The sequence below is a fragment of the Sebastes umbrosus genome, chromosome 6 (genome assembly GCF_015220745.1).
Source record: "Sebastes umbrosus isolate fSebUmb1 chromosome 6, fSebUmb1.pri, whole genome shotgun sequence".
Lineage (NCBI taxonomy): Eukaryota > Metazoa > Chordata > Actinopteri > Perciformes > Sebastidae > Sebastes > Sebastes umbrosus.
Genome location: NC_051274.1, coordinates 20,411,617 through 20,433,361, shown reverse-complemented (window position 1 = coordinate 20,433,361; position 21,745 = coordinate 20,411,617). Strand labels below are relative to the sequence as shown.

General features: G+C 42.1%; 1 protein-coding gene across 1 annotated transcript; it reads right to left on the bottom strand.

Moving 5' to 3' along the window:
- Positions 1 to 1,140: 1,140 nt before the first annotated feature.
- Positions 1,141 to 21,494, bottom strand: LOC119490238 (CTTNBP2 N-terminal-like protein). Its single transcript, XM_037773501.1, has 5 exons — positions 21,349 to 21,494; positions 18,367 to 18,474; positions 7,101 to 7,352; positions 6,265 to 6,372; positions 1,141 to 4,075 (listed from the first exon to the last, which is right to left on the bottom strand). Exons 1-5 carry the CDS (start codon positions 21,352 to 21,354, stop codon positions 2,786 to 2,788), a joined length of 1,764 nt encoding a protein of 587 aa, XP_037629429.1. The 5' UTR covers positions 21,355 to 21,494; the 3' UTR covers positions 1,141 to 2,785.
- Positions 21,495 to 21,745: the final 251 nt, after the last annotated feature.

Below are 21,745 nucleotides of genomic sequence, written 5' to 3'. Positions count from 1 at the left end.
CTCCGGAGACCAAGATGCTCATTTGTGACACCAACATTTTCCCCTTCAATCCCCTCAATCTCCTTATTTCAGCACAGTAGCCCGCAAACATCTGTAAATAATCATGTTACAGAAGATAGAATAAAGAAGGTGATAACGTTCTTGTTGATAACACTATATATTGTACTATCATTATATTATTATATTACAAACTGTAATATATAAACTTAGTATATGCTGATATTACAGAATATAGATAATCACTGTATGCTAAGAGATCTGCCCCTATCTAATAAACCATAAATGAATAAATAAAGTCATGCTCACTGCAGCGATTTTACACACAACTTTATGAAGACTAAAATCGTACTAGGTGGTATCTGCACAGTATTAGAAGATATTATTTAATAATATTTGTTATTTATTTATTAATAATTTAATAATATTTAGCACAATTTGATTTTAGATTTGAGTTGGTTTATATATTTTACATTTGAAAGGTGCTTAAGGAATAGTTCTGGCTCATTAGCACAAATAACACTACTAGTTTGAATGTTTATGATAAAATGGATCTGTAAGTAAGAAGTGAAATTAAATGTGTGACAGGCATAATTATACGTATAATGATTCCTCTCATATTTAATTTCTCTCTCTCTCTCTCTCTCTCTACAATCTGGCTTTAATTCACCACCTCATCATCTACATCAAGAGAGTATACTTTCAGATTACTTTTTATGTACTTATCAGAGATATATTGAACAAAATTATACTTGGCTTATACTAACAAGTATACAGAAAAGTCTAAGTACACTTGGCTTATACTAACAAGTATACAGAAAAGTCTAAGTACACTTGGCTTATACTAACAAGTATACAGAAAAGTCTAAGTATACTTGGTTTTTACTAGCAAGTATACAGAAAAGTCTAAGTACACTTGGCTTCTACTAGCAAGTATACAGAAAAGTCTAAGTACACTTGGCTTCTACTAGCAAGTATACAGAAAAGTCTAAGTACACTTGGCTTCTACTAGCAAGTATACAGAAAAGTCTAAGTATACTTGGCTCATACTGACAAGTATACAGAACAGTATATTTGGCTTATGCTTACTTTTTGATAGAGAAGCCTATTAGATTGTGTGAGAGTTCGTAGAAGTATGTTTTGATATGAATTTACTTTAATTCAATTCATCAATTAACCTTCCCTGAATTAAAAAAGGAAAAAGAACATGTATACAGTATCATACAGTAATGCAGTACAAAGTGTGCTCTCTCTTTTCGAGACAAAATTCAGTGTATTCATGACAAGTGTAATAGAAAAAAACAGCACATGCATGTCATTCATAGAGAATCAACTGTGAATTATTTAAACTATTTACAGTATAATAGTGTTTTCATGGAGCATTTTAACAGGACCTGCATAAGTATTCATGTAAAAAAAAAAAAACATTTAAAAACTACTAACTAGTTTATTGAAATAGTGATAGCTACACATTTGCTATACTTAACAGTTACATCCATATTAGCCTTTTAATTTAGCTATACAGTGTTGCATCTGACTAAAGTCTTCTTTTTTTAATCTAACAGGACTGGCAATTTGAGCATAAGGAATACTTCACCCACAAAGTGACCATTCATATATCCATTACTCACCACGTGTTACCTTGACTTCTTGAAGACAACTTTGTTTGTCTCCACGGTGAACGGAGGAGCCGAAGACGTAGTAAATCCTTGATAAATTGAAGTAAATGGAGGCCAGGTTAAGACACGTAAAGGCTTCACAATTCACAAGTGGGATATTTACTGATGTATTTTATGTCATAGAATAAAACGATAAAATCTCTTCAACCAACCACAGACCTTATTTCAGGCATCTAACTAAAAACCCATTCAAAAAACCCACTGACTTCCAGACAAGAGAACCGGAAGTGCTCAAATGCTGACTCATTTCTGGGTTTTAGGACTCATTCCTGTAGCACTCTATATGAATTAGGGCTGCACGATTATAGAGAAAAATATCTAATTGCAATTACTTTGACTGATTTTGCAATTGCGATAGATTTGCAATATTAGGGGGAATAATAATTTTTACATTGTTATTCTCATTTACATTGAAAAACATATTAAAATGATTAAGGTGTGATTTTTTTGAGGGGATCTGTACCGAACAAAGATGTTTTCTTCAATCTGTAGAATATGCTGTATAGGCACACACTTCGCCTTTAACAAATATTGCCCCTCCTGCGATTTGATAATTGGCCATTGTGTGATTTCGATAAAATTTCGATTAATTGTGCAGCCCTAATACGAATGGTCATTTTTCTAGGCGAAGTATTCCTTTAAAGGGAAAAGAAAAGGAGTGTTGTGCTATGAAATATCATTAACATTTCTTTCTTCAAAACCAAACAGGTCTTTTTCCTCTTTATACATATGATGTCTAAACACCCTTAATATAGAGTTAAAGTGGAAAATAACAGGTTATACTTTCATTCTAAAACTTCAAACTTACAAAACAAATCTATACAAATGAATAAAGACAGGAATGTTAATAGAAATATTAAATCAGATTTAAAAAAAAAAAAATCATAATATACTATATTTGATTTCAAATAGTTCTTTTCCGACTGTTTCTCAGGTTGTGGTATAGAGGTAGGGGTGCAACACATCATGTTGGAACCAGTCCAGACTGTTTGAAGTGACTATACTACTGATTAGGAGTGCTATGAAGTGGATTAAAGGGGCTGGCAAAGACAAATATTACAGTAACTGTTGATTTAGGGCCTGACTCATTTAAAAAAGTTAGTTCGCCGTTAGCTGCTGGAAGATAAAAGCAGGTCTGGCTCCTTGGTTCCTTCCTGCCCGCCGCTGCTGTGTCCACAGTTCCCCGTCAGCTCCGGGAAGAGGCTTGTCCGAGCAGAGTGACTCGGCGAGCCTGGAGTTGGACTCATGCCCGGCTTCTTGGGAGGGATCGGAGGAGGATGTGTCTTCTCCGAGCGAGGAGTGAGGGGGGAGCGGATGCCAGGAGACAGAGGCCCCGAAGAAGGTGACCTCGCCCCGGGAGGAGTCGCTGCCAGATTGCGGTAGTCCGTACCAAACGGAGAGCTGCTGATCGGCGTCAGCTTGACGCCGGCCTGCTGGCTGGTGAAACGGGACAGCACCTGAGTGACGGTGTTGCGGGCCAGCTGCTTAGCTGAGCTGTGCTCTAGTGGGGGAGGGATGGAGGAGGAGGTGGTGGGGGAGAGGTCCCTGGGGGAGAGGGGCCCACCGTGCTGCTGCTGCTCCAGCTCTGCCTGGCTCTGGAACTTGTGCCTGGCGGCATGGAATCGCTGGTTGACGCCAGCTTGGTAGGAGGACTGATGGAAGCCCGGGCTGCCCAGACGCTTGGCGAGAACGGGGGAGGAAATGGGGGAGGAGGAGAGGGAAGAGGAGGCCGTGCTGGAGGGAGAGTGAGGGTGAGGGTGAGGATGAGGGTGAAGAGGGGAATGCAAAAGTGCTCCTCCCCCGTTCTCTACCACCCCACCATTGTCTGGTCCTCTCCCCTCCTGTGCTGATTCTGTCTCTTTATGAGCGTGATGGCCGTTGACCTTTGACAGCGAGGAGGATTTAGGAGTTATCTTTCCATCCGGCTCAGTCTGAACAGAGGTGGACACTAGTGATTCTTTCACCTCTGTCACAGCCTCCTTTGCTCCTTCTTCTTTACCCCCTCCGGTTCCAACCAGCCTCTTCCTCAGCTCCTCCAGCTGCCTCTCGAGCTCGCTACTCCTCTCCTCCTCTTTACCGATCCTGGCTTTCATCTGCTCTCGCTCTGTGTCGAACTCAGCCAGCTGCCTCTCGGACCTGGCCTCCAGCTGGGCCACCCTGCTCTTCTCGTCTTCCAGAACCCCCCGGAGCTTCTCCAGGGCGCCGGTCTCCTCTTGGAGCAAGGTGCGAAGCTGGGAGACCTTCTGAGCCTCCTCCTGTGCCTGGCTGCTGGCTCTCTGGAGCTCCAGAGTCAGGGATGAGGAGAGCTGCTGCTGCTGGGACAGCGACTCCTCCACCTGGCTCACTGCCTGGGACTGTTCCTTCTCTAGCCTCCGCACTGTTGTACGCTCCGCTTCCAGCTGGAAATAGAGAGGGAGATACAAGAGTCAAGGCGAGGCAGCTTTTTCCACATTTGACCACAAGGAGGCAAAAGAACACTGCTTTGTTACATTAAGTAGGAGTAGGAATTTTTTTGGTGTAAAACATTTAAACATGTATTTTATTATATTACTCAACTATACTCAATTATAATTGAGTTGGCAGCAATTTATTTAATGTTCAAATTGAACTTATGTCTGTCTACTGTAAAGATGATTCTCTTATCTTTTATTTTTGTTTCATATTTTCCAATAGCTTTCATGATACTGGATCTAGTGAATCCATCATTCCATTCAAAAAGCTCATTTCAAATAATGGTATAAAATATGTATTTATTAGACACATATACACATAACTGCATGAACGGACAGTTAATGAGTCTTCTGGCGTGCTGAAATTTTGTTTATTTGTTTCTTTTTTGTTTGTATGTGGTGTCTGGTGTGGTTTGAAATATGTATACCTCACTGCATGGAATTTGCTGGCATTATTTTTATATAAGGTAATGTGAGTACAGTGATTTTTTATGAGATGTTTGAATGTTTATAATGTATATAATTGTTTGTGATGGCGTCATGGCGTCAGCTAATGGGGATCCTAATAAACTACCTAACTGACATACACATATTGTCTAATAACTACATTCAAAGGGTAATTTCGGCATTTTTCAACCTGGACCCTATTTTCCCACGTTTTGTGTATAACTGACTAATAGGGACAGCAATTGCTGAAACTGGTCCAGTATGGCGGGAGAGCGCTGTAGACCACAGCTGCTCACAGGCTGCAATATGGTGCTATTTGGGCAATCTGGCAGCGTCATTTACGTCCACTAATAGGGGCTTGTTTTTGCCATGACAGGCTCTGATTGTTATTATAAGTGTCGGAAGACAACGTGAGTGCCAGCCGGGCAGAGTTTGTTGTGTTGGAGTACGGAAAGTGTAGCTTATTGTTATCTAAAATATCTTCAATGTTGCGGCTGAATATTTGGATGATTTCAATGTGGATGAGGTCTTTGACTTTGATGGCTGCCCGTATTTAGTTGAGCCAGAGTATACGAATATTCAGATTTCACAACAAGACTTCTCCTTGAGCGGGACTGAAGTGAAAGGTAAGAAAATGTTTTATTTTTCTGTAGGGTCCTTTCCATAATGATGTCAGACACTTAGAATAACAATCTGAGCCTGTCGGTGGTAAAAACAAGCACTTTTAGTGGACGTAACGTTACAATGATGCTGCTCACTTGCCCTCGCAGGTCGTTTCGCGGCTGCTCGTCCCTCAATACTGGACCAATTTCAGAAATTGTTACCCCCATTAGTCACTTAGACACAAAAACATGGGGAAATAGGTTGAAAAATACAAAAGTTACCCTTTAAATTAGTTCCACTTGAATCACACAGAATTAGAGGAGGGGATGAAGGACAGTATGTGTCGTTTCAGAGTCAGAAGAGACGGAGACAGAAGCAGTTGTTCATGTGTTGCCTTGTTAAATAATAATTTGCTTGCAAGGCATGTTTATGGAAAGTTCAGTTCGCCATGAGGTCATTAAACGGCGACTGGGCGGCTTAAAAGCTTTGATGAGTGATAGAAGGAAATGGGAGGTGATGAAATACAATCTAGTGTATATGATTAGTGTTCAAAAAACAACACAGGCAGGAAAGCCTGAGGAAGAGTGGGAGACACTCAGGAACCCATTCTTACATAAGGCCCCTGTACCAAGTTTGTACAGTGGCTGATTGTGTGCTCACAGTTTGCAGCTGACCTTGCATTAGACATGGACATCCATTATCTCAGGTTTCCTGAGGCCGTAAAGCCACATGGCTGCTGGACAACTAAACAATGGCCTCTTCCTCCTCTGTTTCCTATGGAACAGCCCTGTGCTTGTGCATAAGGGTGCCTGCGTGTGTGTGTGTTCACTTTAACAGGCCAAGCCCTCTCCTCCCTACCGAGTTACACAATGGAACAGCACTGATGCGTCCCTGCTCGGACGCTCGGCTTTAAATCACAGCTGCCACGCTGAAGAAGGACGCTGTGCAGACAGCCAGAGGAGAGGGAAAGAGGAGGAGCGCAGAGAGGGAAAGGGAAGCAGAAAGATTTCTTTCCACCAGATGTGCTCGTCTATCAGCAAAATTAGATTTGTGACTGTGAGCACCAGTTTTTGACACGTCAGTCATACCTGTTGCAGCAGTTTGTCTCTTTCTGTCTGCAGCCTGAGGGTGAAATCATCTTTCTGCGCAGACTCCTGGGCACGCCGTCGTTTCTCCTCCTCCATATCAGCTATCATCTGTCAAACAATGAAAAAATTAAACCACTTGACATACAGACAGGTTTCTTGTTGCGGGATTCCTTGCAGTAAGGGCTGTTAATCGAATAAAATATTTAATCGTGATTAATCGCATGGTTGTCCATGATTAATCGCGTATAATCGCAAATTAATCGCACATTTTTTATCTGTTCAAAATGTACCTTAAAGGGAGATTTGTCAAGTATTTAATACTTTTATCAACATGGGAGTGGGCAAATATGCTGGCTTTATGCAAATGTATGTACATGTCCAGAAACCCTCTCAGGTACTATATTTAGCGTGAAAAATATTCCCAAATCATAACATGGCAAACTGCAGCCCAACAGGCAACAACAGCTGTCAGTGTGGTGACTTTTATATGACTAATCAGCCTGCAGAGCCGAACCTCTTCTTCATTACAAAGTTTTGACTCTCTAAAGTTCACTCATAGACATGTTGAGTGTTTATGAGCTCTGCTATGATAAGGCTCCATATCCCTCCTAAGCCCTGGGTGTGGCTGCTGTCTGTCTGCCTCACTGCCCCGAGCCAGGTCTACAGGAAAAACATGAAGACAAATAGATAGATGCATATTGTACATTCACACACACACACAACAAGGCTATTGTATAAGTGTGAGCCCCAGTGGGACACTAGCTGGGTACTTGCAGCATTGTCCAGACACGCAAATCTCAAATGAAGACGGGTGAGCTCACGGCTGTATTACTTACCCTCCTGTGTCTGCTCTCCGCAGCAGCCAGCTGTCCCATCATCCTCTCCTGCATCCTCTTGCAGTGAGCCATGACCAGTTTAAGCACAGCCAGAGGGTTGGGGCCCACCGCCCGGCCCTGCAGGTGCGCGTCAGGGTCTGCAAGCGTGTTCTGGCGATCCGAGGACTCGCTGTCCCGCTGCAGGGCCAGGAACGGATCGCTGAGGTCATACTGGCCGTAACGCTCCTGGACGAAAGCGTCTCTGTGCTGAGCCTAGATACACACAAACATATAGCGCATCATGTAATTGTACGGTTGCTGGCTTCAATCTAGCCAAGAGTTGTTTATGTCTCTAGTGTCTACCTGTGGCATACAAGAAAAAAATATTAATATATGTCAATGTACATGTTCTGTCCTGACTCAACAGAAAAAGAATTGACCAGTGTGTTTGTGTATGTCAGTACATGGATTTGATAGGATGAGGTCTCCTTTCCACACTGCAGCACAGGAAAAATGTGTTAAGAAGATAACATGAGGCCCAGCTGTCAGCGGCAAGAAAAACACAAAGTAACTCTTCAGAAACACACTGAATGAAGAGAAGATTGACTTTTAGGTAATAACTTAAGTAAGGGATAATGTACAGCGAGCCGTGTGGGTCCAGGCTGGTTCCGGCATCGCCCTGTTGGGGTTTATTTCACAACAATGACCCGCTAGCTGTACATTATCCCACTTATTACACGGCTACTTACTTAAGAAATCAATAATTCGACACAAAAACGGTCCAACAGAGTCTGACATCAGAACTGCGTCCATAGCAACGGTCTGTTATACATAGCAGCAGTCTGCTATAAAGAAATAACAGACCGTAGAAGGCTGTGATTGACTAATCAGAATCAAGTATTCAACAAAGCCATGTAATGATATAAAATAATAAACACCATCAAACCAGGGTTATTATAGTAAACTAAAACTATAACGAAAAATATTTTCAGTAAACTGAAACTAAATAAAAACTAACTAGAAACTAAAACAAAACTATATTTCCTGGTTAAAAACGAATAAAAATTAACGTAAATTCATTTCAGTTTTAGTTTTTTAGCTCTAATACATCAATACAGAAAAAAGTAGACAGCATGAATTTCCGTCAACTCTCGTGACATTGAAGTTAAACGCACTTGGCCTTCAAGGAGATGGTGCTGTGCCACAATGGCTTCTCATCGGACACTAAAGTAACGCAAAGACTAAACATTAAACATTATGGCCATGCCTACACAATTCTCCAACCAGGTATTTTGTATGTATATAGCTACATTCTTCTGAGACATTATAGCTGGCTCTAACAAAAACAAACTAAAACTAAATATATAAAAACTAAACCTTTCTGAAAAACTGAAACTAAACTAAAACTAGCAAACGCACTCCGCAAACGACCTAAAACTAAACTAAAATGAAATTGAAAAGTCAAAACTAAAATAAAAACGAATTGGAAAAAAACAAAAACTCATTATAACCTTGCATCGAACATAGACTCGGAAGTGAGTGTGTGTCCGTGTGTGCAGGAAATCAGTGTGTTATTGTCAGTGTGAGCACAAGCAGATGGTCGTTCCCCTCAACCCAAACACAAAGAGGTGAGGCGCGGCTGTCCAACCCCCACCAGGGGCAGATGTTAACTCCTCCCCAGGGATGCAAGGGGTGAAGGACCGGGCCACGACATCACACACACACACACATAGACACACACACACAGACACACAGAGCTGTTTCTAATGAAGAGGTTAGATTACACCTGAACCAAAAACAAAATAATTGAATAAAAATAGATTTGTTAAGGGTGAAAATGAAATCCTGAGGGACAAAATATCACAGGCAACTTAACTAGTTTCCATTTGATCATGCACTATTCAGGCTTGTTCGAGGGAAACGGGCTGTGAATGACAAGAAATGAAGTGACACGTGATAGGGCCTTGTTGACCTCACTCCGGGACGCCCTGATAGATCGTCGGGAGGTCTCATTAACTACATACAGTGAGTAGGGTCGAGTTCTGGAGGCATGCCGGGTCAGCTGACGGTGCTAGTGATGTGACCGCAAGCCACAGGGTTCACTCCACGTGCCTTCGGGGACACCCGTCGCTGAATGTCTCCCCGCAGTCCTCATCATCAGACACCCCCGGTCCTCTGGCCCCCTTCGCCTCCCTGCCCAAACACGCATGGCACCGCATTCCTCTGCCTGTTCATCATCATTTCTCAGAAAATGCTTCTCTCTGCTTCCGTCTCTCTGTCAGCCTCTTTTTCTCACACGCTCTCGGACTGTGGCAACACACACACACACACACACACACACACATACCCTGAGGGCATCAGTAAGGAGGCTGTATTCGAGGCTCTTTCTCTGGCTCAACAAAGAATGTGACCCTCAGTGAGAGAGATTACAGGACTTGAACAAAGACACTGTCTCAGTGCCTTCAGTCTTATGCATTGTCTCCATGTCTGACCCAGTAGGCTTCGATGTGTGAGAGAGGGTACGAATGTGTATGCCTCTGTCTCTTATTATCCCCCTTTTTTATGTGAATATAAATGTGTGTGTGTGTGTACGTTTACCTGTGGCTGTGTGTTTTTTGTGCTGGGCGTCTAGAGTAAAGCTGTAAAGCTTCTTCATCTGGAGACAAAACTGCAGCTTCCTGAGTTAAATAACTGTTTAAACAGACCATTAAGGGCTGGGCCGGGCTGAGATTGGATTGTGTGTGTGTATGTGTGTGTGCGTGTGTGTGTGTGTGTGTGTGTGTGTGTGTGTAGCAGTCCTAGCCTAGGTTCTGGTCTCCCGCGGTTTTCTCTGGATACTTCTGATCATAATGACAGAGTGGTGCTTTCCTTTATGACAGGGCGCAACAAGCAAACCCTCTCTGCTGCAAAACTCTCATTTCCGCCCAACTACTGATGACAAATGTCTCTGCAACCGAGAACATATTGCATGTTATTAATACACCGTTTCATAATCAATACCTCTGTTTTTGTATGTGAGAATTCCTCTACAACTTCATGCACTGCTAGAGCTTGTTTGAGCATTACCTGCTTCAACAGCTTGTATCCTCTAATGCATTCCCGCCCGCTTTAACAAGGTGTGAAAGACAATCTGATGCTTTTCACCTGGAAAAATCCTCTCTGTCAGTCAGTTACCTACAGCTTCGGGGCACAATCATGCCCTTGTGTTGGTTGAAAAGAGCCAGGGAGTCCTGTTTCCTCAGAGAGAGCCTCTGAAATGACTGTCACACAATGAAGTCAGCAGTTCTGAATGGTATTGGGTGTATATCTCCTGTTACAAATGTACAGTTTAGCCCTTAATCTGACTCCTAAATAATGAAAGAAAACAAGGGAATTGCTATCAAAATGAGGATGAAAATGATATACGTGTTTGTGCATCTATGAGTATGCAGCTGGCGTATGTTTGCACGCCATGCTGCATGAGGTTCTTAGCATAACCGGCTGTCTCCGGGGTAACATCCCAAATCCAGAAGCTTTGCAGTGGGGGGTTATGGGAAAAGTATGCGTTCCTGGTGAATTAGTCCACTCTCAGTTAGACACAGAGACAAAAGGACAGCAGGACCAGACCTGTCAGATATGAAAAGCTTCTTTCACAGAACTTTAAAGAGATCTGTGCAAGCGTCTTCGCAAACAAGAGGACAGAGGACAACGCACCAGGATGCTCCGACATTTTACTTTCATTAAACAGTAAAACAGAGTTCTGTTCTGTTATTTCAAACCAAAAAAAGGAGTTCATTCATAGAAACTCTCGATCACAAACCTGTCAGGTCTAAGAGTAGAAAAGGAGAATGTGAAGCAAAGAGAACAAAAGCAGACAGTAGGTCAGCTGCAGACCCTCTAGTGTTGGATCCTGTTCAGATTTATGTCTCTAGCTTTAGTGTTTTCTTGGATGAGGAAGTAAGTGTTTAACAGTGCAGTTTTTCTCCTGGGGAGAACTACTCTGCTCTACTTAATAGAGGAAGAGGACATATAGTCAATGGACCATTTGTCAGCCTGAATAAAAGGCCTTGGCAGGTGAGAAGTATCAATCCACTGGCAGCCACATCTGATTTAACAGAGCTGGTGAGGCTGCAAACTCAAACAGGCACAGAGGGCTCTGACCCATTTTGTTGGTCATTAGAGCATTAAGAAATTACATGACAGTCTTCTGGGGAAACACGCCTTAGTTTGGTTGAGCACTAGAAATGGAGGTTGTTGTGACAGTATGTGGTGCTGGGCACTATAATGATTAGCTAACCAGCCACAAAGGACATTATAATGATTATCTACACAGCACTCTGACAGCATTAAAGTATGTAGTATTGTCTTGGGAGAACCCAGATTGCAAATGTACTTACATAAAGCTGCATTCATTGATTTTTGGCCACTTGTAGGCAGAAGAACTGTACAACAAGCTAAAAGACAAACCAAAATAATAATCTTAAAGGTCCCATATCATGCTCATTTTCAGGTTCATACTTGTATTTTGTGTGTCTACCAGAACATGTTTAGATGCTGTAATGTTTAAAAAACACTTTATTTTCCTCATACTGTCGGCCTGAAAATGCCGGTATTTACCTTCTGTCTGAAACGCTCCGTTTTAGCGCATTTTGACGGAATTGCAACAGAATTGCGTTGCTAGGCAACAGCTTGGGTCCATGTGTACTTCCTGTCAGCTGATGACATTCACATACACTGCAATCAGGAATAAACTGGGACACATTTAGAATGTTTACATTTAAAATTGTGTCAAGGGTCTAAATATTGTATATTTGTGACATCACAAATGGGCGGAAATCCTGACAGCTTGTTTCAAATGCAGAGTTTCTGAATACGAGCTGTATGTATTATCCTGTGGATTGAGTGTTTCGATACTTTCACAGTATTTATATAGTACTTAAGCCTGCTTTATAATAAAAAAACATGAAAATCTCACTTTTTTATAATATGGGATCTTTTAAGGAACAGTGTGTATTGTGATCTATTAGCAGAAATGGAATATAATATTAATAAGAATGTTTTCTGTAGTGTATATTCACTATACTTAATAATCATGTGTTTTCATTACCTTAGAATGAGTTGTTAATATCTACATACAGAGCGGGTCCTCTCTTCACGGAGCTGGCAGCCATGTTTCTACAGTAGCCCAGAACGGACAAACCAAACACTGTCTCTAGAGAGGGCCATTCGCATTTTTGCTTCGACCGCCGTAGTTCTCCTACACGCGTGGCACGCGGGAGAAGTTTCAGTTGGTTGCGATTTGCACCCTCACCGCTAGATGCCGCCAAATCCTACACACTGCACCTTTAATGAGACTCGACGGATTTAAAGAGAAGCTCTGTAGTATTAGAGAGTTGGATGATAATTCTCTGTGGGTCTGACACTAGAAGCAACGCGTTCCATTTTACACATTTAAACAGTATTAATTAGCGGAGCCTCATGTCCTGACATCTCTTCAGATAAACATTTACTCTCATTAACTGACATTCCCAGGATGACAACATTTATCATGAAGCCAGGTGTACTCATGTTGTACTGACAATAGTAGCAGTAGACCTGGTTTGGGCCCTCATCTGTATTTAGTGAGAACTCACTGAGATTGTACAGAATGTCCTCCAAAGGTTAATCAGTATTGAAAATGAATAACCGGTTAGTATAAGTGCACATTCTGCTGTAACTTTGCAGACCTTTTACACGCACAAAAAAACTATATAACACACTAAAGGAAAGGCAAAAAGCACAAAAGCCCCTTTAAAAAACATAGAGTCTCATGCAGACGGTGCAGAGAACAGTGCAGGGTGAGAGAAAGTCCCTCAAGAAAAGTGCATTTTCACAGATTTACCATAACTAAAACTACAGCTAAGAGGCAAATTTGTAGCAATTCAGCCTAAACGTATTGTACTATACTGTCCTTCAGTTAAGGTTACGCTGATTTGTTTGCCCGGATGATGCAGAGGGAAAAGCCCCACTTACCATCTCCTCTGGAGCAGTGTTTATTCGAAATTTTGTAATTCATTTGTATAGGGTACCTGCCCTAGAGACGTGCTTTTGTGCTCTGCAAAAGAGAGAGAGAGAGAGAGAGAGAGAGAGAGAGAGAGGCTTTTGAAGTGTAAGCTAAAGTGTGTGCTTAAGGCTCAAGCTGTATCCTCCACACCTCCCACCCACACATTAACCACAGCCGGCACTAAGATAAATGGGAAGACGCCAAACAAAACCTCACTTTACTTTATGGGCCGTGCAACGAGACGACTTCCAGGTAATGTTTAACTGCCTCGGACGCTATCATTAGTGGTTGGTGATGAAACACCCTTTGGTCAGGTAATGCTTTTGGAGAAGCATAACATATCATTAGGTGGAACGAGGAAGCGCTCTGGTATTTCTCGAAACGGAGTCAAAGATGAAGTATTTCGCTGATGCCGACACAAGCACACTTTGCATTGAGAAAGCACTGATTTTTCTTATCTCGGACTGACCTGCTTTGTCACTATTCTATTGCCATCTATTTGTAGCAGGCAAATACGCTCATGTTCAGTGCAAACAGCAGCGAAGGGTGGAGCTCATTACCATTGCAGATATGATCCTTTATTTTCAAGCTCTGGGGATAAGAGAGGCTGCTATGAAAAGGCGTGTTGTGCTGTGTGTGTTTCTGTAAGGAGTGGGGGGAAAATCGGTACAGCATAGTATCGCAATATTTTGCGTGACAATATTGTACCGATACACAGACGCCAAGCATCGATCTTTTATTAAATAATCTATTAACCTCTTAACAATCTGACGGGGCTTAGGGTGAAGATATCAAATAAAGCTTGAAAACCTAAATAATTGATTGGTACCAACCATGTCATGTTAGCTTGTCGGGAAGGACGCTAAATAACGCTCCAAAATTACGCTAAATTTTGTCGAGGAAAAACTGTATTGGTCATTTTCAAAGGGGTCCCTTGACCTCTGACCTCAAGATATGTGAATTAAAACTCTGAGATGAACAGAGTGGAAAACTATCTTATTAGAAAAACAGATGTTGATAAAATGCATAATTTGCAGTTGAAAAAAGGTAATAAATCGCAATATATCTTGTCGCAATACTCGGCATATCGCAAAATGTTTGTGACTTAAGTATCGTGATTCCCATCCCTTGTTTCTGTACGAAGGTAACATCAGATACTTTGATGTCATCTCAACATATTTAGGTCAGGGAGCTTTACTCTCTCAGGCCCCAGGCTGTTGATACTGTATGGAAGCACTTCACTGACATCAAAGACCAGCGTGCATTACAGTGTTATATTAGGTATTGCTTTGCTTTTAAGGGCACCCTCTATGTAGTTTCTGCTCTTTTTTTATCATATTTTCCCCCTCACCAATCTTCACATCATGTCCAAATTGGGCATTGATTCTTGTAGAGGAACAGAGTATACAATCTTATCTGAACAGCACATTCTGGCCAGGCCCTATTGTTTTATGGAATCAGGAAAACACGTCAGCCTGCAGAAATAGACATAGCGTTTCAGGATTACAGGATATGACATCATATGGAAAACAAAACAGGCCCTGTCGAGCATGACTGCAACATTTCAATCACACTAACCTGATGGCCTAGACAAAATAGTTCAATCCATTGTCAAGCAGCAACATTTTGTGTATTCAAGACCACAAAGGCTTTAACAAAAAGTTGAAGCAGACCTGAGTCATGTTTCTTGTCAGAAGTCTGTTTCCCGCTGTGTTTGCTTGTCTCGAAAGTAGTGCAACAACAATCAAGAAGGACTTTAGAGGCTCCCCTGCTGAGTATTTAAAAGCGCAGGTGTAGGTATGTTTTCATGTCTCTAACTAGCATTCCTTTGAGCTACTGAGAACATGATCTATGCGTGATTTACGACCATTTATGTCTGACAAAGAGGAGATAATAGTAGCCTTAGTTCCCATTAATAGATATTGACAATCATCAACTCATAAAGATATGCCACTCCTGTTGGATTGCAGGACCTGTTTTCTGGTGTCATGTTCTCAGGAATGTTCCCTCGAGTAAAACTGTCTCCGCAGTGATGAGAACTCAAAACAGCACAATCTGTAGAGACAAGTCCCGAAGGTGACGCCATCTTATGAGTAAGGAAACGCTGATACGGTTCCAAGTCTTGAACCGTGGTGAAGGAAGGGTTAATAAAAAAGGCGCCTGAATGCGGTTGTCCCGAGCAATCTACAGGCATCCCAAGTACTTGCTGCTGAGAGGAGGAAATATTTGAAGTTGGAAAAGAGTGGCGAAGATTTGAGGGCCTCTTTTGCCTTTCTTAACCTGACAACACTGAGGAGGGAGCTCTAGTTAGTTCAGTGGTTCCCAACCAATTTTTCCTTGAAGCCCCCTCCCTGTACTTGTATCTAAGAAAAGCTGAGCCCCCCCCCGATGTCATCACCCTAAAAATAATTATAAATCCTTAAACAAAATCCTCAATTTGAATAAAATGATTCAGTGTATTAAATGAGTTAGTCTTTTTTTATTAAATCGACTTTGTAACTCATCATGTTCCTCCACATAAATAAAGTGATGACGTCTTGCAGAGTACATAATATGATTTTTTTGTAACAACTTAATGAGTTTACTTAATTTACAATAATATTGTCGTTATTGTGGTTAAATAAATGTAATGTAATATTTGTTAGATTGCTGCTAGACCGCCCTGTAAATACAGGTGTGTGCCTCCCTTTGTGTACGTTGTTTTTTTACCGCAGTGAAATTGTTGTTTTTGAAAGGCTAAACGCCAACAAATATGGATTGACGCAGAATATTTCGTTAGATTTTATATTTTTAAATAGTTTTATATAAAGACTTTTGTATGAATTAACCAGTAAGTGTGTTATTATGATTTTAGTTACACATGAGCAAATCAAATTTACAACCTCAGAGCAGATCAATTCCTGGCGCACCCCCTGTGGTCTTTGGCACCCTAGTAAGGGGGGCCTGGACGCCCGGTTGGGAACCACTGAATTAGAAGAAAACCACTGAAGATTCAGGGAAAAATCACAGTGGGAAAATGAAAAACAGAGAAAGACAGACAGTACAAACTGACTTCCTCGGTGACAAATCAATGCACAGAAGCTCAACATTGGACACATTAGCCTGCTATCAACCCCTGGCACTCCCCTCTGCACACACAATCTGCCCTAACGTGAACCAGTCAGTCAGTAAAACTGGAGTACAGGCCCCCAGTGGGAACAAGGGAAGTCAGTGATTTGAGCCTACAACTCTGTACATCCTCTCCACAATAAACACCGCAGCCTCTAACTGGCCCACCAGAGACCACCAGAGAGTGTGTGTGTGAGTGGGCAGCGTGAGGACATGGGTCATGGTCAAACATGAAAGACCCCCCGTTATGTGGCTGTGTGTGAGGAAGAGAGCAGGAGGAGGAAAGGAGGGAGAGGGGGGAAAAAAGCAGTTAGAGATATGGAAAGAGGAATAAGTTCAGACAGCAAGGCGACTGCATTTTGTCCTGAGGGGAATGACGGCGTCAGATCTGGACAACCGCCATCTGAGATGCATCAGAGCCGGTGCGGTTAAATCGGCTTCCCCTCAGGCCCTGGCACTGAAATTCTCTCATGATTACAGCCTTGCTTGCTAGCGAGATAAACGTCACTATCAAGGCCTGTTCATTAGAACAAGAGAGTCATGGCTGCTAGAGTACTTGTCCTCATCACAACCTCAGTCACCGTTTCAGACAATAGGTCGAGCATTCAGCGCCCCGCTTCAGCAGCTTCATCCGAGCATGGAGCAGCTGCTGCGGTCATGAGTGTGAAAAGCAGCCAGGGGCACGGAGAGAGCCAATCAGACTGGACTGAAAACACTGCAAAGCATTGTAGCTGAAGGAAAGCTATGCTCATTCACTTGAATATGAATGAATGAGCCGAACAAAACTGAGGATTTAAGGATTTAAGGTTGCATAATGTCTGAGGTGCTGTTCACAATGTGCCTCAAAAACATTCAGAAGTTGTCTGAGATGCACATTAGCGTTCCAAACACAGTTGGTTACAGCTGATTTGCCAGAGCCAAACACCTCTCACAAGGGTTTGAGGTATGTACCCGAGGCAAGGTGCCACCAAAGTCTTCCACTTTAGCCTCGGGCGAAGTTTGTTTCTGTTGAGCAGCAACGGGAGTTTCCCAGATCAAAACAAATGTGAGCACAAGCAGTTCCTTAAGACACATTTTGACACAAACCATGCATGAACTGAAATTATTTTATTTTTTTCTTCCTTCTTTTATGGGTTTTAACTTGCTTGTCTTTTTTTATTTGTCAACTGTTGGTTTAAACTATTATTTGATTTGTTTTTATCCCTTTCTTCTGGTTTTAATTCACATGTATTATTCATTTGGTTGCTGATATTAATTACTTTCACTTCTTAGTGGTTTTAATTCACACGTATCATTTATGTGTCTGATTTAAATAGTGTTTACTATCAGTGTTTTTTGGCTGCCACGTCCTTGGTTGCTCACACCTTGTGCAGCACATTGAACATCCACCTGGAATGAAAGGTGCTATATAAATAAACTTTGTTTGCTTGCTAGACACAATGTGGACAAATCCAGTTCTGAATAGTGCCCAAATTGAAAGAGAGAGAAACAGATTTCAACTGGTCTGACCAGCAGTAATGTTGAATAAAAGGCCTGGGAAACCAGAATGACTCCTGCGCCATTGTCTGCACTAGCTGTGTTTCCTTAGTTTCCTGTTTACACATCCCCTCCCTGCTAGCTCACATTCTTTTTGAGGGGTGTAATGCTGAAACAGGTTCATTTCAGTGTCTTCAAAAAAGACAGAGAAAAGAGTGTGTTTTATTTAATGGGTTGCTAGGATGGCTATGATATACTGTATATATACTATATGTGATACGGGGGTAACGATTCAATATATCGCGATACTGTAAGCAAGATGATGTATTACGATTTTTTTTCATTACATTTTTGGGAAATTGTAAATAGTATAAAGACACCAGAAATACACCATTTTAGAATAGGCAAAAATAACAAATTTATACTGCATGCAATCTGATCTGAAAGATCAAATAGTAGCCATGCCCGACAGCGGATTTTTAATATGTTATTTAAAAAACGATAGTGTTTTGGAGAATCGATACAGTATCACACAACATAATATCGTGATACTCATGTGTGTCGATATTTTCTTACACCCTTAGTTATTATGCTGCTAAATGTATGTGAGGTGTTCTGCAATGTGTGTGACAGAGTCAACAGGGGGATTTGTGTTTATCAGATGTATAGTGGCCAACTCACCCTGAGGGCATGTATGACCACATCCTGGGCCTCCAACTCTCCCTCCAGGACGCTGAGGAGAGTCAGCAGCTCTGCTCTGCTTAGAGCATCCACATTCATCTTCTCATCCTGAGGAGACACAGGAAGTGTTAACGTGAAAATGCAATCAGATCATCTACCTAGTCAATACATAAAAACGCTTCTGGGTGTTATAAATGGATTTGTGTGGAGCGTAGCACTTAGCGGTGGTTTATCTGAGTGCATTTTATCAGTGAGAGGCACAGAGCTGATATAGGATGGGAATCGGGGTCCCATCTGTGGCCTCACTGGATTGTGCTCGGGGTTATAAACAGGAAGTCATTAGCATATCTGCATGTTAAGTTGCTGAGGGACTGAGGACAGTTGTCTGCTCTACTCCGTCCCCACTGTGAAGATTCAGTGTGCTCCAAATACCAACAGTGTTAGGGTGGATGTGATTGTTTGAAACGTCTCATTCAGCACACACTTTTAAGACATTAGCCATGCCGCACTCCATCCACTGTATCCTGTGATTCATCAGATAGGTCCAGTCATAGTCCAGACATAACACACTACTTCACACAGCAGACATCATCCTTTACAATTAAGAAAAAAAGCAAAACACAGATGACTTCATCTTGGGTGAGGTCTCTTTCAGGTTATTATCAGTGCCCTATAATGGCGCGGCTGCTCCTCAGGGTGTTAATCATGTGTTTGACAAGGTGGGTGCAAGCTGGGAGGTCAGATAACAGCAGCTGTAATGATCAGCCTGTCTCTTACACCTTACGTCGTTCTCTCTCTCTCACACACCATGACTAAATAAACTGACGTCAAAGAACAAAGCTCAGCGCAGGATGCCTGAAGGGTTTACAGTATTCAGTATGTATACTTCCTATATAACATGTGCCGGATAAAAAATCCACATTAAAGTGTGTAAGTAAAGTGTTGGACTGCCAGAACAACTCCAGTAGAGGGTTATTCCTCTGGTGACGTAGAACGCTGTCTATCATGTGGGTCCCAAATAATACATCAATGCGTTCTCATCCCAACTCGTCGACGCTTTGTGAGACCCCTCTGCGTCACTTTTTCGGTCGCAGTAAACACATGCTTAATGTTGTGAATTAAACAAAAACACTAGCTCAGGTTCAGGCAACAAAACCACTTAGTTAGGTTTAGGAAAAAACAACATGGTTGGGCTTAAAACTACTATGTTTGTACGGTGAAAATGACATTAAACATCAGAACGAACAGCTGATTGTAACATTAAAGTGTAACTTAACGGATGGGACACAAACAGTTGTCTCCTGGATGAAAGCTTTGTGTTTGTTGGACCCATCCACCCGCCCTGTGTGTGTCTTTCGCTCTTTAAACTACGTCATCACAGTCCCGGCGCACTTTCCCTGAGCGTTTAACATTGACATGGATGGGTTTACATTGTAGTTGATGGAAAGCCTGGTGGGTCTCATACCGACACTTAAGGGTGCCTTGTGCGTCGGTCTCGAACGCTGAGGGCCGTGACAAAGCGTCGGTATTTGGCGTCCTGGAATGAGAACGGGTTGATAGGTCAATTGAACATAGGTGTTCAATTGATATGAGATCTTATCATTTTCATGCTCATCAAACCATTCAGCCCTCATGCCAAGTACGGAATCTGCATTTGCATTTGTTCAGTTTTTTTCTTGAATTTCTCACCAATCTGTATTGAAAGTGAAAGTCCTCATCTTCACTTTTAAACCAAACCTTTCCTCTTCTCTTCTCTGACAGCAAAAAGATTGAATCTCAAACATACTGTTTACTTTCTTGCAGCAAGCGTCCAAATTCCTCGGTGCATTCTGTGGCTCACCACACATTCACAGCAAAGCAACAAAGTGGTGTGTGGCACTGGCTACTAACTTGTAGCCACACACACACACACACACACACACAGACACGCACAGACACGCACAGACACACACACACACACACACACACACACACACGCACACACACACATACTCTGATAAAAGTCAGTTTGGATAATAGTGTGTGTTTGAGCTGTAAATGTAGGCAAAACTCGAAAATCCGTCACCCGATATCTGTAAATCAGCTTCCATGGAAAATCATTCCAACATTCCAGGGATGCCCAAACCATGGGAAGCATCACTCGGGAGTAAACCCCCTGAATCTCACTCTGTGGCCCTGCAAGCATGGTTTCAAGTGGCAAAACAGTCTTGTCATGAGATGGTATACATTCATGCAAATGAGCAAATGATGATGATGATGATGATGATGAAGCCATATCTACAAGTCAAGCAGAACAGCTAATTTAACAGCTGTGGTGAGTGTCAAAACACAGTTGTGTTAAAGTCATCTTTCTCAGATAGCAAACACTGTCCTGGTTATACTGATCCTGGCTCAGTAACCAGGAAGGATCTGTAGCTGCTCAGTGTGCTCAAAGCAATAAATGCTGGTTGCTCAGGAACAGCATGAGGATCCACCTGCTGTCCTGGGCCTTTGTCTCACACAAGGGACCTGACTTGTCATTATTTTCCATGTTGGCAACATTCACTTCAATTGCTAAGTGTCACAGACATCACAAAAACACCAAATTAGCCATCATATATATATATATATATATATATATAGATTGCTTGGAGTGATAATGGTAACATCAATACTGCATCAATATGACTGAAGTACTCACACCCATTTAGCCTGCAAATGAAGTCAACATAAGACCCCTTGGTTCTGTTACTCATCTATTGTCTATCTAAATATTGTTTTGGCATTATTATTTAGCACAAAGTCCTGCCTAGTTTGTGGCTGTAAAGTTTCACTAACCAGAAATAGCAAAAGCCTCACACAGAACGAGCAGGTTGGGTCAGAAAACCTGTCTGTCTATGGACTTTTTGCTTCCTCACTAAAAAAAGCCTAAGCAAATTGGAGGCTTAATTTCTGGAAAACCATGTATCAAATATTCCCACAACCTTCCGTGTTCAAACATACCTTCATGCGCTCTGTTTTGGCCCAATTAATTGTTCTCCAAATCCCAGAAAAGGAGGCTCCACACACACAACAGCATGAAATCAGAGCAGTCCTCTCTGTCACACACACAGGCGCTCTGAGGCGAGTGCGAACAACAGACAGTTCTGTGACGACGCCGCCAGCCAATCAAAGGGGCGTAGCGTAAACAGATGACCAATGGGTGACGAGCTTTTCGCTAGGGGGCGGGGCTTAGGGCGTTCCCTGGTTTGTGAGGATAAACCTCTTTGTTTCGGACGTCCAGTGTTCATTTCTAAACCCATTCCTGTGTCCACTCCCAGCGTGGATTATTTCAAGTGTTTTGCAGATTAGGCCCTAATGATGGCACACTATAGTTGGCCTGTTTTACTTGTTATGATAG

Bases quoted from the DNA above. Each gene is read 5' to 3' on its own strand.
- LOC119490238 (XM_037773501.1), bottom strand. The intron at 7,353-18,366 runs GTGAGTTGGCCA...GTGTGTATCTAG, and splicing joins TGGTCATACATGCCCTCAGG to GCTCAGCACAGAGACGCTTT. The intron at 4,076-6,264 runs GTATGACTGACG...CTCTATTTCCAG, and splicing joins GAGACAAACTGCTGCAACAG to CTGGAAGCGGAGCGTACAAC.